An 18620-nucleotide genomic window follows, 5' to 3' on the forward strand; every position below is an offset into this window, starting at 1 on the left:
TGCTTAGTTCTGACTTAATACTTATCTAGTAGTTGAGACATTATTTTTTTTTATTAATCTGGGTAAATACAAAATAATATCTGTTAAGAAATAATTCTCAATCATTTAACATTAAATCTTTTAAGAAAAATAATAAAATTCGATGAATTACGATGTTATAAATGGAACAATTAAATTAAAATGATTACGGTCATGATAGAGCTAAGTAAATCTTAATCTAAATGATTCAATTAATATATTAAATGCAAATATGCCTTAAAAAATAAATTAGAGTAAAAAGCAAATAAAATAGAGATACTGAACAAGTAGCTTTTCCTTCCCATAATTATTATATTTGAAACACGAGGGCTATTAAAAGGGCATTTTAAAGTCAATTAAACAATTTCCCCCAAACGATGCATTGTCACATCTCATCCCGGTCCTTCTCCGGTTCTACGCATCCTCCAATTACATCCCTAGGGTTTTTCTTTCACTTTTTCTTTCCCTTCCCAAGTTTGATTTTCAAATAAATTAACATAAACACATCGTTTTGTCCGAAGAAAAATATATTTTTTCACTTTTTAATATCTATTGTTTTGATGGAAAATTCTCGACAAGTTCAATCCATCACGTCTCTGTCTAAACCTCCTAAAGAAGACAATAGCAGCGCTAGTGGTTCAATCGTGATCCCTCTCAAGGAGTAGAGCTCATGAGCGTCGATCACTGCCAGAAGACTCTGCAGACGGATGATTCGCATCTAAGGGTAAACACTGACGCGGTGGTTAGTGGAGATGGTGGTGCTACGGCACTGATGGGATCGGAAAATAGAGTCAAAGTTGTTGAGATGAACTCGGGAAAGCGGAGGCGGGGAAGACCTCCAAAGAATCAGGCGAAAATCATGTCGCCATCAGCGCCGGCGCCAGCTCGGATGAAGAAGGATGAAGAAGATGTTTGTTTTATTTGCTTCGATGGCGGGAGTCTCGTGCTTTGTGATCGGCAGTGAGTTTCGGGAAATTTTGGGTTCTTATTTCTGTTTGGTTGAGCAGAAAATGTATGAAATGAAAGGAAGTTTTTAGTTAGTTGTCCAATAACAAGGTGAATGCTAGAGTTATTGTTGATTGAACTTCAAGGTTTTGCTAAGTTAATCTGAAAATTTATTTACTTTCCCCTCAATTGAGCTTATCTGAGCTTTTTATTTAGGGAAGTTAACTGCAGTTAGTTTCAGTTCAATATGGAAGTTCTATGCCATTGCCGCTGATCTTTTGATTAATTATGATACAAATAGTTCATATACTGTACTTATTGTTCTTCTTCTTTTGATAATGAATGCTGGTTTAATTTTAAATTTCTTTGGTATAGTTTGCCATATGTTTCCATTTGTGTTGTTTACATGGTTAATTGTATGGGATTTACGTGTCAGCTGCTGTCCTAAGGCATATCATCCGGCCTGCATCAAAAGGGACGAAGCATTCTTTAAATCAAAGGCGAAATGGAACTGTGGTATGTTGGATTTTGATTCGTTCTTTTAAATCTTGTCACTTTTGTGTCAATTTAATTAATGCAAGTGATGGGAAGTGTTGAAGTACGTGTTAATGTTATCTAGTTTCATCTCCGCCTTTTCCTATCTGTCTTAGTGTTGCCACGTGCACGCAAATAGTGGTTTTCAATGTTCGTTGGCTTGGATGTCAGTTAGTTACTGAATTATTATATTTTCCTTGAATATGATTTTTCATTGGCCTAAAATGGTGATTTTTCACATTTTCACAGACTTGGATTCTTCCATCTTGATTTGCTGTTAGATGACTTTACCTTTTTTTTTATCTCAATTGTAGTCTTATACTTTCTCCATGTGCATAGCGAATGATAACTTCCATATCTGTCTTTACATTGGACGTTTGCTTCTCGATTAGTTATCATGCTTACATTGTTATCCCATTTATTAGTAACTTACAATGTTTAAGTTGTCGGTTTCATTTTTTTTTCTTTTCTATTTGTTGGACATTTCAGGGTGGCATATATGTAGCACTTGTCAGAAGCCTTCATATTATATGTGCTATACTTGTCCGTATTCTTTGTGCAAGAATTGCACTAAAGGTGCAGATTACGCGAATGTAAGAGGAAATAAAGGATTTTGTGGAATCTGCTTGAAAACTGTAATGCTGATTGAAAACAGCTCATTAGGAAGTAAGGAAATGGTATGGTTAGCTAAGCCTTGTACAATTAATTTATTTTAGAATATCTCATAGTTTTTATTTGCTCTTTTATTTTTACCGTTACTTGTGCTTCTCCTTTGGTAACTACTGTAATTTATATTGTGCAGGTGCAAGTGGATTTTGATGATCCAACTAGTTGGGAGTATCTTTTCAAGGTGTATTGGGTTTGCTTGAAAGAGAAGCTATCTCTAACTTTAGATGAGCTTACTAAAGCTAAAAATCCGTGGAAAGAAAATGCTATTGCAGAGAGGTCTTTTGGAGACCCAGGAGCTAGTTTCTCCAAGAGAAGAAAAACATTGACGCGACAAACATTTTTTAGCAAAGTTGAACCTGTAGAAGCAGAAAAACTGGGAACTACAAAAGATCATCTGAGGCCCACTAATACCATTAGCGAATATTCCAAAGTTGTTGCTACCCAGTTGGCTGTTATTGGGAACAGTGACGGTTCACCTATAATTGCTGATGATAAGAGATGTAAAACGCATAGTAAGGTTGATGAGAAAGGACAAAAGGCAAATCCAGATGAATTTGCTGCTATTGATGTTCACAATATGAAATTGATATACTTGACGGGTAATTTGATGGAGAACTTAATTGGTGATGTTGACAAATTTAATGACAAAGTTGTTGGTTCCTTTGTAAGGATAAGGCTTCCCGGTAGTGATCAGAAGCAAGATATGTATAGGCTTGTCCAAGTAGTAGGTATTAACTTATATAGCCAATACTCCCCTAATTCATTTTGAGTTGTTTTATGATAGACATTCGCTAATACCATGATTGTTTTCAGGTACCAGCAAGGTGGCTGAACCATATAAAATTGGTGAGAAGACAATTGATATCATGGTTGAGATATTAAATTTAGACAAAAAGGAGGTGGTTTCGATTGATGGAATTTCAAATCAGGAATTTTCTGAGGTGCCCAATAATAGTCTCAATTCATATTTTCACTTTTACTGTGTTTCTTCTTTCTTTGCTTCCGTTTACTTTTTAAGATTCCTATGTTGTTTGCAAAGCAGAAACTTTCCATTTTCAGCCCTGCATTTATAATAAAAGGGCCTTGTAAGGAAGCCTTATGTGCATAACTTCATGCTTTTATCAACATATTGAGACAAAAGGGACAAGGAGTTAGGTTTTATAGGTTCAAATTTTATTTGGGGAAAACAGCTTAATTAGCAAAAAGAAAAGTTTGATGGAGGAGGTCAATGAGTAAATTGAGGCTAATTGATGACTTGTGTGGATAGGCTGGAAATACAAAATTGGAAAGAAAATACACCATAAATATATTAACCATTTACCATTGACTTGTCTCTCCAACTACACGGTTATCATTTATATTCATTCTTAGTTAGGCTGGCGGTGGGCCGTCTTGTATTATGCCATTACTTTCTTCGACGAGGTATTCAAGTTTCACTCTGATTTTGATTTATTTTTTTAAAATTCAGGATGAGTGCCAAGAACTACGCCAGAGTATAATAAGAAGTGGACAGATCAAATGGTTTACTGTGGTAAATGTTTTATGTTCGATTTTACTTTTCAGCCATGATGTTTGTTGTCATTTGAAAGGTGTTTCACACTTTGTTGTAGGGTGAGATTCTGGAGAAAGCAATGGCACTTCAAGCAGTTAGGGTAGATGATGTAAGTTCCTAAGGTTTGAAGTTTCTAAATGACTGAGGATATTACTGCGTAGTTAAATTTAAGGGATAGGGTGTTAGCATTCATATATAGTTGTATGTTTTCTGTTTCCCCTTAAAGAACTTTTCTGAAGGTGTTTTTTCCATTTGCTCTTAAATTTTTTACCAGTGGTTAGACTCAGAGATTTTGCGAGTTAAAAATCTTTGTGAGCAAGCAAGTCAAAAGGGGGACACGAAAGAATATCCTTTTTTGTTTGTTATAATACTGACCTCTAAACTTCTCTGTACCCATATACTCTCTACTATGCCGATATTCTAACTTATGCCTCCTGCATACAACTAGCAATAAACCTAATTTTATTTTAAGCCCTTGCTCTTTATTCTTTATTTAGGATCATTTTTTTAGCTAGATCGGTGAATGCAAAGTCCTTTCCATAGTTGTGTATGCTTTCCAATGAAATCAATTTTGTTTCTCTATGTTTGGTTGAATATGCTGCTACCCTACCCTAGGTATTTCCTGATGCACTTATTTCAAGGCTGATTTTGTTTACCCTCCAACAACCAACATCATTTTAGTTTATTAACAGTTTTATCTTTCAATGCAATTCTAATGAAAGGGACGTCCAAAGGTATAATCTTAGTGGCTTGAGTGAGGTTGAAAAGGTGCATCGGACTCAAGATGATCAACAACAAGTAGGTCCAGCCTTTTCAACTCCAACCTTGTCATTTACCATCCGAGGACATTGCTTCAGTTTATGGCAGGGAGTTTTTGTTAAACATTCTGTGTTTTCCTTAGCAAGATTGGCCTGACAATTCTACTTTATGTTTTGTTTGGTTGAGAAACTGTAAGAAAATTAAGGAACTTGGAATCTTATAACACAAACTCCATACTTAGTTCAACATTTTTTAAGCCATGCAATTTTAAAAAAATATCTTTGTGCAACATGGTACTTGCTGTTGTCCTTACTCATAAGCCTTTCTGTTGGTAAGTAAACAGTAACAAGTTTATCCAGTATTCCTTGACCATGTTGCACGCTCAGAGCATGTGAAGAAAAACTGCAGCTTCTGAACTCACCTCATGAACGACATCATAGACTGCATGAAATTCCTGACATACACAGTGACCCAAATAAGGATCTATTTTGCAAGTCTGAGGAAGTTTCTGGAAATTTGGATGAGAAGAAAAAAGGTAGCATGCCCTTTTAGGCATAGGACATTTTTGTTTTGTTGTTTTTCCTATGGTCTTAATCTTTTGGTATTGGCCATATAGATATGCATGTATAGGCAGGCAGGCAGGTAGGGGTGCGTATATGTGTATGTTCGTATGCACATGTACTTTTTTATGTATCTTTTGTGCTAATTAGAGTTGTTTCTTTCCATGCATTCTACAGGAATGGAGCTATCTGTAAATAATATCGATACAGATAAAATATGGCACTATCAAGACCCACTTGGGAATATTCAAGGGCCATTTGCCATGGCAACGTTACGAGTATGGAGCTGTAGTGGTCATTTCCCTCCTGATTTGAGAATATGGAGGGTAAGTGAAAAGCAAGGGGACTCTGTTCTCTTAACTGATTCTTTGGTTGGGCGGTACAGCCAAGCACATCAATTGTTTCATAATAGTGTCATGCCAACTAAGGATGTAAGTATACCCACCGAGGATGGGTTTCAGAACAGGGATGTAGATATTAAGGAGAGTAGGGATACTAAGGAGAACCAGATGGAAAGTAAACAAGTTGAGGGAAGCTTGAACCCAGTGCAGAATGATACAAGTGATCATTGTCGCGGTAACAGTGACTCTGCGAAGAGCAAAGAAGTGGGCTCTCGATCTTCAACTTGTATTGCTTCTGTAGATATTATCAATTTGAATGCAACAGAGGCTGGAAGTCCTTTACCACAGTGGGACTCCATGAAGGGTGATAGTTACTTCCCTGGCCAGCCCCAGGTGAGTAGTTCGCTTCCCACATCAACATTATCTGCGAAACCATGTGAAGCTCAGTCTCCTCAAGTTGGCAAAGGTCATGGGTTTGAAAGATGGGACTGTGGTTCGATCGACATGAATGTGAATTTGAGCAAGATCGAAGGTCAAATTATTGATGGAAATGTGAAGCAAAATAATGAGGAGGGAAATTCAGGCAAATCTTCTGTGCAATGCTGGAGAGCTCCACCTTTGAATAATGCTTCAAATGGATGGGATTCCAACTCTGGTCTTCTTTATCTTGCTAGGGCTCTTGAAGTATCAGAGCGCAATCAGGATATTGATTTCCCAGATCTTCCTACCACAACATCGAAGTTGAACCAAGAAGAGTCAAAAGGTCAGGCTGCTAAAAGCAAACAATCTCTTTCTCCAAATGTTGCTCATCTGGATTCAGGTCCTAGCTGGAGCACTACTTCGAGTATAGTGTGTAATGGACCACAGCTTCCTGGAGTAACTGGTGAATGGGGAGGATATTCTTCCAATCCAGCAAGACCTTCTACAGGGGAGTGGAACCCTGATTTGTTCCCAAGTCTACTATGAGACCATCCGACTTGGGAAATGATCATGATGCTACTCCTGCTTCAGGAAGTGGTCAATTAACGCATTCTTCTCCCGCAGATCCTGCAAATAATGAATCTGGATGGGATCCAATTGTTCCAGAACCCAATGAGTATTCTTTGGGCGATGAATCAGTTTCAGATCTCTTGGCCGAAGTTGAAGCGATGGAGTCACTTAATGGCTTGGCTTCACCTACAATTTTGCGTTGTGATGGGGACTTGGCTCAAGGTTCCGAACCTGATTGTTTTAGTCCTGTAGGAGGACTGAGCCCTGCACCTGATCCTGGAAAAAGCGATGCTTTGAGTTCAACGAATGATCTACAAATGCCATCTCTGTTGGCTTTGACCAATGAGTTATTTGGGATTACTAAGTCTGAAGACGCTCAAAAGAGTTCCGGCGGACATTCTTCCACGAGTGCTGAAATGGATGAAGATACAAGGCCCAGCGATGTCTCGGTTAACCAATACGAAACTGGTTCAGACTTGCAGCCTCCTGCACCACCAGCAACAACTTGGAGCATGGCTACCGTGAGTGATGCTTGGAGAGCGGGGCCAGAAACTACTAGCACCAATTGGGGAGCAGTTCAAGGAAATGCAAATTTTCATTGGGAAGGTTTAGGTCAAGAAACTACAAACTTTAGTTGGGGACCAGGTCACGGAGTGATCCAGGAAAATGGCAGCAGCATCCATTCAAGCACTTCTACAGGAAATCCAGCCTATTTGGGAAGCCACCAGAGGTATGTTGATCCCAGGGATCAACAGAGGAATGCAGATCCCAGGGACCAACAGAGGTATGTTGATCCCAGAGATCAACAGAGGAATGCAGATCCCAGGGACCCACAGAGACATGCCGATCCCAGGGACCTACAGAGACATGCTGATCCTAGGGACCAACAGAGGCATGTTGATCCAAGAGGCCATGATTTTCAGGGCAGAGATTCAAGTTTTGTTAGAGGCAGGCCCCCATGGAATAGGCACTCGTCATACAGTGGTGGCCCTCCGAACAGAATTGGTTCTTTCAGATCTCCGCCCAAAGGACAGCGGATCTGTAAGTTTTACGAGAGCGGTTATTGCAACCGGGGAGCATCATGTAGTTATTGGCACCCTTGAATGAGTTACTAGTTTACCATAACAATTGTGTGCATTTAATTCTGTATTCATTGTTTGTAATAGTAATTTGACCGCTTCTCTCAATTTAACTTGTAAGCTGTAACAGTACATTCAAGTCGAGGATAAAACATATTATTATGATAATTATTCTTCTCTGGATATATAGCTTACCCTTCGATAGACTTGATGAGATATATATAGCTTATCTATGATAGACTTTGCATGTAGGAAATTGAGTCCTCGATGGGAAACTCACGTGTTAAAGTTAGGTGTGTCACGAGTAGATCCGAATTAATTTGGGTAAAGTGTTGGGGAAATAGGAGTAAATCTGGATTAATTATGATAAAAAATTGGAAAAATGGGAGTAGATCCGGATTAATTACGGCAAAGTGTTGGGAAAATGGAAAGGTAATAAAAAAGATACTATCAATTTATGTATTTGTAGAAACAAGGGTAAAATACATGTATAATTACTATATTATAGGGTAAGTTTTATTTTGACCATTGAATTAAAAAAAAAAATCTTAATCATGTCATTTAATTATTTAAAAGATATAATTATGTTATTGACCATTAACTTTTAACGATAATGTTGGTGACACAATTAAATAAATTTATATAATTATTCATTTGGTTATTTATTATTTATACATATTATCAGTTTGAATTAAATTTTCATTAAGATAATTTAATAATCTTCCAATAAGATAATAATTTTAATTAAAATTATAAGATTGTGTCACAAGTCACCATCTTATTAGATGACTTTTAAATTAATTATAATTAAAATTTATCAGTCACCATTCTCATTAAAAGTTATTTCTTTTATAAATTGAGGTGAATATAACGTAATATTTATTAAAAAACTCTTAACTATCTAAAAATATATGCGGTACTCAAACCTGAAATTTCAAGGATAACAGCATTAAAAGTTAATGTTGAGTTTAAATAACTAAGTGACATGATTAAAATCTTTTTTTTATTTAGTGTTCAACATACAAGTTATCTTATAATTTAATGAGTATACATGTAGTTTATCTTAAAATTAATTATATTTATTTAATATTAAAAATAGATTAATATATCTATTAATTTTATAATGATTGGACAAAGTTAAAGTTTTATTTTTTTATAACCATCAATATTCAATCTATTGATCGACTAATCCAGATCGGATACTGCAGTGGCAAGGACGACATTCCCAACCCTATTTACTCCATTCACAATCTCTAGGATTTGAACCTTAACCTTGCTTAAGGGATCTAGTGTGTTATCCCACTAGACTAACTTGTTGTTGGTATTAAAGTTTTATTTGTTCAATTAAATCCAACAATCTTTTCCATCACAAAAGTATCATTTTTCTAACTTATTAGTTTGAGTCAATAATCACATTTTAAACGTATATTTTTAGCTAAAAACGAGTTTTAAAAAAGGTTTTAGGTTTCAAATGAAATTTTAGGCCATAAACACTTGCACAAATATTCTCAAAACGCACCCAAAGGTTAGATGATTTTATCTGTTGTCCCTTCAATTTTCGGAGAAGACAGAGGATGTGAACCTCATCATAATAAGCTTCGAATAAAATTCTTAAACTGTAGCCATTTCAAGTTTTGTGTAACTGTAGCTAAGCCGAGCTGAAAGGAATAGCAGCATTGCTATACTATACTAGAAATATTGTATTTAAGTTTATATATAAATTGTCAACAATTTCTAGAATATATTCGAAGTTAAAAGCTTTTAGTTGACATTTATCTTTTCTTTTAAATCGTAGGTTCAGTAATTATTACGAGGAAAAAAATCGAAAAAAAATATAATTTTAGCTTTATTTGAGATTTTGGGGAGGAGAATGCAATATGCAAACATCCTAAATTTAAAAAAGAGGAGAGCCCATACCATATAATTATTTGTAATGGAAAGTGGATGGAAGTGATGAGAGGTTAATTAATTTCCACCCCCAACAATTATGAGGGAGATGGGTTGGGGTACTTTCTTTTTACTAAATACAATACTTCCTTTAAAACATAACAATGGAAGTTGGAGCTGGATGGTGGCTGCACAATCGGGAAATGCCTCAAGGGTGGTCGTTTCTCGCTCAACTTTTCACTTCATTCAAGGCTTCAACGGTGAATGCGAGCCCAAATTAGGGATGGAGCCATCCTTGCAACATACTACTAGCAAGTCAATCTAAACCCATATTTGTTTCAAGCTTTATCAGGATTAGAATGGTGGCAAGTGCCTCATTCATTTATTTTGTTTATAAAAACTAAAGTTTCAAGACTGCTAAATATCAGCGACAATAGAGTAAATATAAAAGGTTCATAAGATGCCAATACAATACAACCAAGTCAAGGTACATGCAAGTTTATATTTTACATCAAAATACAACACACTTTCACTTATCTTAGAATGAGAATGACACAAGGCACACTGAAAATCTCGCTACTTCCAGTCGCCAGCAGACGATAAATTATTCAACTTTCCAACACACACACATATATACTGATAAAAGAGCTGTAGACTAAATATAATCTAAAATTATGGACAATGTGTCCTCAGAGAACCTCTCTATAGTACTAAATTATGGTTGGATATGATCCAGGTATCACGGTTTCGGATGGTGCGGCAGTTATGACGCTTTACTTTCTAAAAATAACTATATTTCTAAGTTGCAGATACAGTTGTGATACTGCGGTGATCTTAAAATCCGTTATGATCCGATCACCACCGGTATTTAGTACTAATGGAACCACCATATCAAGCAAGGCGCAGATCATTAGTGCCGTGCTGAAGAATAAGATGAGGTTGGTGGTTTTGGTACAGCCGAAGAGCATATAAGTTATTAGAGGATCCATTGGCTGCAACTCCCATGGCTGATTCATAATATCCTCCGTTTTCAACTATTTCGTCCTGACGCTCAAGCTTTGCCTCCTTATGAACAAAAGAGAGAGAGTTACTACTGGATAAGATTAAGAAAGAAAATTTCGAATCAAGTTTCAATCCAAAGGTTCTGACCAAGTTCAGCACAATATTTGCATGTCTTTCCTCCAAATTCCTTACCTGCAGCCAGTAGAGGTCTAAACTTGAGCAGCAACTCCAAGATTTGAATCAAATAAAGCCATAAAAAAAAAGTGATTCAGTTCACTAACCTTCTTCTTATGTTTATCTGTTTGCGTTTTAATGGCATAGTACTGTGAACAATCAACTGATATTTGTTAGTTCCATGACTTGATTTATAACCCACAAACTTGAGTTAAAAAACATTAGCAGAAGAGTCTTTTAATCAATTAGAAGAATGATGAATTATATAATATAATAAACCCTTTTGGTACAGCAAAAAGTCCAATAATTTCAAACCTTTCTCTCTCGTATAGCCAACAAGGCAGAATCCATTTTAGCCTCAAGAGCTTGCAGTTCCTTGATGTTAAGTTCACTCAAATCCCCACCCATCCGCTGCCTTCTAAAACCAATCCCCAATAAAAAAAACGAATCTTTTTTTATTGATAAATAACCATAGGTTTTGTATATATCAGGAAAGCTCTAAAATTTCTTTACCTGATCTCTCTTCTCAGCTTCTTGTTTATCTCCTTCAACCTCCTGTAATTTTCTTGCATTCTCTGCCAAAATATTAAAAAAGCACAACTAAAAGAGACAAAAAAAAATGGTCCATAAAGCTTGAACATTGAAGAGAGAAAAATTGTTAACCTCGTAGTGGGAGTTCCATAGGTCAATCCCTGAAGTCTTTTGATATAGATCGAAAAATCCTTTTGTCCTAATACAAAACAACACAAAACCCATATCATATATATATATCATATGTATATGTTTGTTTAAATTCATGGGGAGAAAAAAAGGGTAGTGAAAGATGATAATACGTGATATTAGGACTAAGGAACTCTTGGAATTTGCCAGTGCTGGAGAACATGATCAAGGAAACCTTAGCATCACATAGAACAGTAAGCTCTTGAGCTTTCTTGAAAAGACCGTTCCTTCGCTTGGAATAGGTAACCTGCCTATTTGTAGCGTTCTCGATCTTCTTGATCTCGATCTTTCCACGACCCATACTTGCTTTTCCCAGTGTTTTTTTTTTTAAAAAGAAAACAAATGATCAGATGAGAGAAATGAGGGGCACAGCTAGCTAGACTAATGGCATTGAACAAATAGGCTTGGATTCGAAGAAGAGGAGAGAAGGAATCTATATCGGGAAAGGGGGGATGAAAAGTATGTTGTTTGATAACTATAAATGGTCGTTGAAATAATCCAAGTTACATTGGCATCTCGAGGGCAACATTGCCTAATAACATGCGAGATTTATTTATATTATTACCATGACAAGACATGCATTATGCAGGTTAAACCTCGTAATTGGGACACTTAAGTGGGATTCAGCTCCATTCAACACCAATACCAAATTAAACCAATGTGTTTAAATTTTAGAGTGATGCTTTGGATTTTATGTGAGGATAAGAATTTATAAAATTTTAATAAGAGTAAATTTAAATAGTTTTAAAAATAAAAATAAATTATTAATAAAAAATATAAAAATATTTAAAATATATAGTAATCTAAACTTTTTGGGTGAGTACCTCACTCATCTCACTTGGATCAATCCCTGATGTTGTAGGCGTAAAAAATATTGTTTTACCTTTTTTGTTAAATTTAATTACTTAATGAGTTTTTCTATTAAATGTATTAATAATATTATTTCTTTAAAAAATTAAAAGTATTATTTGCAGAGACGTTATCACATGTTAACGTATCACCATAATAAATTAAAAATCTCACATCAATATCATCGTTAATTGTTTAACAATGAGTGACCAAAATATGATCAAAATATAATGTTAGGTGTGATTTAAAAAAATTAATAGTTGGTGACCAAAATAAAAAGGTGGGTGGACAAATAAATAATTTATCCTAAGGTCTAATTAATATATATATATATATATATATATTACGATTCACTTACATCATGTAAAGCTAATACGTTTTACACTAATTTATAGCGATTACATTTAAATATATAAAATATTTAAAATTAATTAAAATTTATAACTCGTAAATAAATATTTCTTTAACTCGCCGTAAAATAATATTTTTCCTTTTAAGGTTAATATTTAGGGCATAGAATTTATGATTTAAGGTTTGAGTTTGGATTTAGAGGCTTGGGGTTTGAAAGATTCATGGTTTGGGTATGATGTTTAGGGTCTTGGGTAAAAAAGATAAATGAGTTAAAGAAATATTTGTCTATGAGTTATAAATTTTAATCAAATTTGAATCATTTATTTATTTTTAATCTAATGGCTATAAATTAGTGTAAAACTTATTAGTTTTACCTAGTATCAATCTAATGGATATATATATAGGTTAAAAAGTAATTTAATAGTACAATATATTTAACATATAGAGTTAGGATTCACTTACACAATGTAAAATTCTTTGATTTTACACAGACATAGGATCGTTGGATGATTGAAAATAGATAACTAGGATTGATTCCTTCTTTTTTTCAGTAAATATATTTTTATTTCCTAATGTTAATCTCAGCCATATATTTTTACTAATCCAACGGTCTTAACTCTATACAAAACTAAGAGTTTTCGTTATGTAATAGGATTATATCCCTTTAACATATATTAAACATAAAATTTTGATTGGACGCATGAGTTATTCGGATCAATTATGAAGATACTTAATTCCACTTCCTCGATAATAAGATATCCTCGAGCTCTATTCAGTGATTATTAAAATGAATTCAAATTTTGTGTCTGAACTCGAATGAGTAGTTTGTTAATATAAATGACTCGTTTACTCCTTACATTTGATCCCATTATTAAAAAAAATCAAAATATCATTTTTATTTAATCCTAATATATATCTTAAAATTTTGACTTAATATATTTTACTTTTTTTCTCTTAAAGAAGTAAGTTTATTTTACATAAAATTGTACTATCTAGAACAAGAGTAAGAAATAAGTTTAGGGATTCACGGTATGCTTTCATCTTCCTTTGTGTCTTCTCTCGTTATATATTATTTCACTTATTTATAACAATTCCCTCTATTAAAGAGTTATTTATGATAATTATATTTTAACTTATGATTTCAGGAATCAAATATTAAAATTTAAAATTGTTAACATTTTTTTAATCTCATTATTACAATTTCATAATTTCAACTTTGTAATGATGAAAATAGCTTTTATTTGTAATTCATGAAAGACAAGACCTTTTCTCTTATTTTCTCCTTTTTTTTTCTCTCTTTTTGTTATGTTCTGATAGATATAGTTGGTGGAAGAATTTGTTGGAATTTTTGTTGGTATGGCCATCCGACCCCTTCATCGGCCACTGTGATTTAATGGTGTTTTCTCTCAATTCAATCCACTATTCCTATGCTGTTGGCGTTCATTCTTTAATAGAGACCTATTCAAATTAGATTTTTTTTTAACTTTTAATCAATATAAAAAATAGATATTTTCTTACTTTCAATTAAATTAGGTTTCTTAGTTTCTTCGAATTTCTCTTAGTTTATATTGTCATTAATGTGAGTCGGGTAGAATTAGATTTAAACTCTAATAATCTTCACATTAACACAAATTCTAAAAGTACAAGGAGTTCGAGACAAAATTTTAAAATTTTATGAAACACTCAAACTCAACAAAGAAAAAATCAATTCTTCACATCGATGAACAAATTCTCCACCTCGAGAATATATTCTCAATCTCTCCCAGAAACCCTTTAAAAGAGTATTTTTCAACAATGATTGTCAACTGAATCCAAGCCTTGCAAAAACTCGGATGTATGGGATAACTTAGTCTTCACTTTGGAAATGTCATCATAAGTGTCAACTTTGCTCACAGCTGTATCACCAAGCAATATCATGCACAACATGATCCTGCTCAGTAATGACAATCCTTAGTCACCCATAATGCTTTAACAACAAGCGAGAGAAATAAATAATTAAACATAGAGACCATAAAGAGTACAAATACATGATATCTTATGTATCTCATAACTCGATATATATATATACAAAAACACGATGTATCCTAAAAGATTCTCTCAACATCCCTATAAAATCATTTCTACAATTGAAACCCACAAAATTACAAAGACTACAAAAATGATTGCATCTCTATAAAATAATTATCTTATAAATCTAAAGGTTAAGATTTAATCTATATTTATATAGTCAAATACTTGGTCATCAAGAAATCTAATTTCAAAATATTTCTTGTCTAAAATAAGCATTTACTTAAACTTAATTATCAAGAAATCTCTAATCACTAGAATTACAATAAAATCTAAATTAATTACCAATTAAAATTTGAGTTAATATCTAGCGATCTCCCCATTGACACAAACTTCATGTGTGCATCAGTCTTCAAATCTTCAACAAAATTCAAAAGACTTCTAGCCTAAAATAAGCATTTACTTAAATTTAATTATCAAGAAATCTCTAATCACTAGAATTACAATAAAATCTAAATTGATTACCAATTAAAATTTGAGTCAATATCTAGTAATTTTCCCATTGACACGGACTTCATTTCTGGATCAGCCTTCAAATCTTCAACAACTTTAGTTCTTATGTAAGTTACAAATCCATTGAAGTATTGTTGCTAGGTCTTCAAAAACTTTAATTCTTACGTAATATATGTTGTAGCATCGCTGGATCGATTTAGAATTACTCCTCTACAAATGAAAATTCCTTATAGTAAAAATTTCTTTTGCATGTCTCCAAAATTTCTAACAAAACACGCATCACTAAAATCCTTCAAAACTTCACAACTTAGACTATAATTATGATATCACTTGTTAGGAATTTATAAGCAAAAATAAAAAAAATGTGAGATCAACACAGAAATAAAACCAGTGCAAGAGACGATATTTAATGTGGATCGATCTTGTCTACCTCTATGAATGAGAGAAACAAATAATACACTATAAACATAGATATCACAATGAGTACAAGCACATGATATTACATGTATTTCTTAATCCTAAAGGTTATGACATACCTCATATTTATAGTGTCAAATACTTGGTCACCAAGAAATTTGATTCCATAAGACTTCTTGTCTAAAATAAGTATTTACTTTATGTGGTGTATCATTTATACCATTGAACTTTCAATTTCTTCAATTATAGAATTGAACTTTGGTTTTGACTTCAATAATGCCAATGACCATTAAATTTTAACGACACAATGACGTGAATAGCTCTTTTTGTCATTGTAATGACATGGATAAAATGATGTCATTTTGGCAATGTTTATTGATGCCTAAAATTACATCGTTTTGGACACTAAACTATAGGGGTGTATCGATTTTGCTACTAAAATTTTAAACAATTTAGTTTTGGGAACTTTACTTTTCCAGTTAAGTTCGGCAACCAATCATTGCCCATCCCATATCATCTTTCACTACAAGATCGGTATCAAAGCATTTATATTTCACTTCTCTTTCTTCTCCTAGGATTGAGTTTCCATGAAACTCACTCAAAATCAACGAAAAATCATTTAAAAGTTTTATGTGCTAATACTTTGATCTCTTTCGATGACCATCCTATAAGGTTAGTTTTGAGAAATATTGTTCTTCTTCTCGAAATAATTCTTCTCGTCATTCGAATTTTCAAACAAACATTTCAAATTTGTTAAAATGGTATATTTTTGTTTAATTTCGTCGATTTTTAGTGAGTATCATAGAAAATGAATCTTACGAGAAGAAAGATGAGTAAATTACAAACGTTTTAACACTGATCTTGTCAAGAAAGACGAATGGTGATAGCTGGTGATTAATGGTCGAAAAAGTACAATGTCAAAAATTGAATTGTTTGAAACTTTAGTGACAAAATCTATCACATCCCTAAAGTTGCATGCTTATTATATTGTTTTAGGCATCAATAACAACACAAAAATGATGTTGTTCTGTCCATTTACCACACCGTTTGGGTTTTAACAGCCTAGTGACATAATTGAAGTTAAAATCAAAGTTTGATGTTATAATTAAAAAAATTAGAAGTTTAATGGTATAAACAATACACTACCTAAAATTTAATATTATATGATATAATTCCCCCTTTACATATATTGAATAGAGTTTTATAATCTTCACTTTCGACCAATTATGCTTTAGATCTCTATGAGCAAACACATTTGGTCGACCAATTATGCTTTAGATCTCTATGAGCAAACACATTTGGTCGACCAATTATGCTTTAGATCTCTATGAGCAAATACATTTGGTCGGTTAGTCAAATTGTTCATATTTGTTTCCACGTATTCTCTTAGGTCATGAGTTCTAGATATACTAAGAGTACTCCCTTTTTTTTTTCTCTTAGAGCCCTCTTTTCCCTTCCTTCTAAATAAGATTAGGATCATATTTATAATTTATAAAAAAAGAAATTGGATCTCAATCGTGGTATCTTAAAGCTCTTTATTAACCCCAAATATGAATTTTTTTAACTTTCTTTCTATTGTGTTGTAAATATCATATCCATTTATGTATTCCCACGCGGCTTCAACCATTCGATAAAAACTATGCACTATTTTTGCATATTTTAATTACTTAACTCTATAAATCAATGCTCATGTTTTCTAATGTGAAGAAATACGAGAAACTAAGTTGGCTACTTCAAGGGTTTTGATTGTTTTTGAAAACCAGCAACAGAAACTAATCAGATCTTGATTACAGTAACGAAATAGAGAAGAAAGAAGCGTACACGCGAATGTGTTCAATGGGGCTCTAGCTTTGCTGTATTTTCAAGAAGAAAATGGTTGCGGAAAAAGGGAAAATGGTAGCTGAAGTTCTTTTCGCTCTCGAGAATCAAAGGCCTCGGCAATGTAAAGAATCCACCAAAACCTGTTCTCGTGAACGAAGTTAGTTAATATTTTTTTTTTATTTTTTTAATAAATGACACGTTCTCAATATTGGCTGACATGGGAACAGCTGGCATCCACGTAAGCAGAACTTAACGATTCTGTTAATCAACACAATCAAAGGTATAAAATGATACAACAATTAAATAACTTCGAGGGCAAAATTGATGCGAAAATACGATAGAGACGAAATCGATAAATTTGGTCTACTACAGGGGCAACTCTGATCCTTAAGCCAAAAAAAAATATTAAGATATTTAATACATTGTATATAAAAATACTAAAAGAAATAAATTAGTTTAAGGATCGAATTGAGTGAAAAAAGCTTAAAGACCATATTATCTTTTTACAAAAGTTCGAGAGTTTTAGTTATCATTAAGTCAAAAAACTATTGTTAAAATGATTTGAATATGCATAAGTCAATTTAAAAATCTAGATCATGTGTTTTCTTATCTTTCAAATTTTCATAATAACTTTAATGAAAATAGTGAAACATGTCTTTTATGTTTGAGAATTTAAGTTTCGATTTTTAAAATATGTCTGCAAGTCCACTTACTACTAGCTAAGCACTGCTTGATATAATCTAGCAAGAATCTCGAACACTATGCATAATAGATTGTCTTCTTTTTTATAGGAAACCTATGTGTGTATGTATGAAAATGTTATTTCGAACAACATGTGTTCTTCAAATAATACGTGTTCAAAATTTCAAGTAATTTTTGACTTGTAAATGGTGTTATTTTAACAACTCGATTGGGGAAAAAACAATGGAATACGAAAAATGAAATTATTTTAGTGGAGAAGAAAAGGGTACTAATAAAGATTCTAAAAACAATTCTTAAATTTAAGCTTAATTTTATTTTAATATACATTAGTGAATAAGTTGATATGAAAAATACAATCTATATCTATAAATGATATGAAAAAATATTGATGTGATTACTTTTAATCAATTAGATCATCGATGACATGATAAAAGGTCGATGAAATAATTTTATGATTTTGCCGTTACGTAACTACGAAAGAGGCCAGACAAAGGCGATAACAGAAACGAGAAACGGGGCAACATTTGTCGTTCACGCCCATTGTTTGGTCCCTACAGAGAAATCCCAATTCATTTTTCACAGTTACGGTAGCTGCACTGAATTAATGAGCTTTGATGGAGGATACAGATAACCAACTGCAAATACATTCCAGTCTCGGCCTTTTTCATAGGCTTCGACTTTAAACTAGCAAAAGCAACAAACCAAAGGAGAAAGCTTAATCGTACGTCAA

General features: G+C 33.3%; 1 protein-coding gene and 1 pseudogene across 4 annotated transcripts; one reads left to right on the plus strand and one right to left on the minus strand.

Annotated features, from left to right (window-relative positions):
• Positions 1-480: 480 nt before the first annotated feature.
• On the plus strand, positions 481-7627 carry LOC120195390 (annotated as a pseudogene).
• Positions 7628-9768: 2141 nt separating this feature from the next.
• LOC120195438 (agamous-like MADS-box protein TM6) lies at positions 9769-11572 on the minus strand. Of its 4 annotated transcripts, none has more exons than XM_039197468.1 (8): positions 11344-11572; positions 11174-11240; positions 11024-11085; positions 10826-10925; positions 10618-10659; positions 10484-10528; positions 10219-10399; positions 9769-10032 (listed from the first exon to the last, which is right to left on the minus strand). In XM_039197468.1, exons 1-7 carry the CDS (start codon positions 11529-11531, stop codon positions 10226-10228), a joined length of 678 nt encoding a protein of 225 aa, XP_039053399.1. In that variant the 5' UTR covers positions 11532-11572; the 3' UTR covers positions 9769-10032; positions 10219-10225. The 4 variants fall into 4 exon arrangements, with proteins under 4 accessions (XP_039053399.1, XP_039053398.1, XP_039053401.1 ...); XM_039197467.1 differs by having other exon boundaries at positions 10826-10928; XM_039197470.1 differs by lacking the exon at positions 10618-10659.
• Between the last annotated feature and the right edge of the window lie 7048 nt (positions 11573-18620).

This window comes from Hibiscus syriacus, unplaced genomic scaffold, assembly GCF_006381635.1.
Source record: "Hibiscus syriacus cultivar Baekdansim isolate YM2019G1 unplaced genomic scaffold, ASM638163v2 tig00117012_pilon, whole genome shotgun sequence".
Classification (NCBI taxonomy): domain Eukaryota; kingdom Viridiplantae; phylum Streptophyta; class Magnoliopsida; order Malvales; family Malvaceae; genus Hibiscus; species Hibiscus syriacus.

What these genes read in the sequence shown, in the direction of transcription:
- LOC120195438 (XM_039197467.1), bottom strand. Translation starts at nt 11,531, where the DNA reads ATGGGTCGTGGAAAGATCGAGATCAAGAAGATCGAGAACGCTACAAAT. An exon ending in TATGGAACTCCCACTACGAG is followed by an intron (nt 11,086 to 11,173) that starts GTTAACAATTTT and finishes ATATTTTGGCAG; the next exon opens with AGAATGCAAGAAAATTACAG. An exon ending in CAAATATTGTGCTGAACTTG is followed by an intron (nt 10,400 to 10,483) that starts GTCAGAACCTTT and finishes TTTGTTCATAAG; the next exon opens with GAGGCAAAGCTTGAGCGTCA.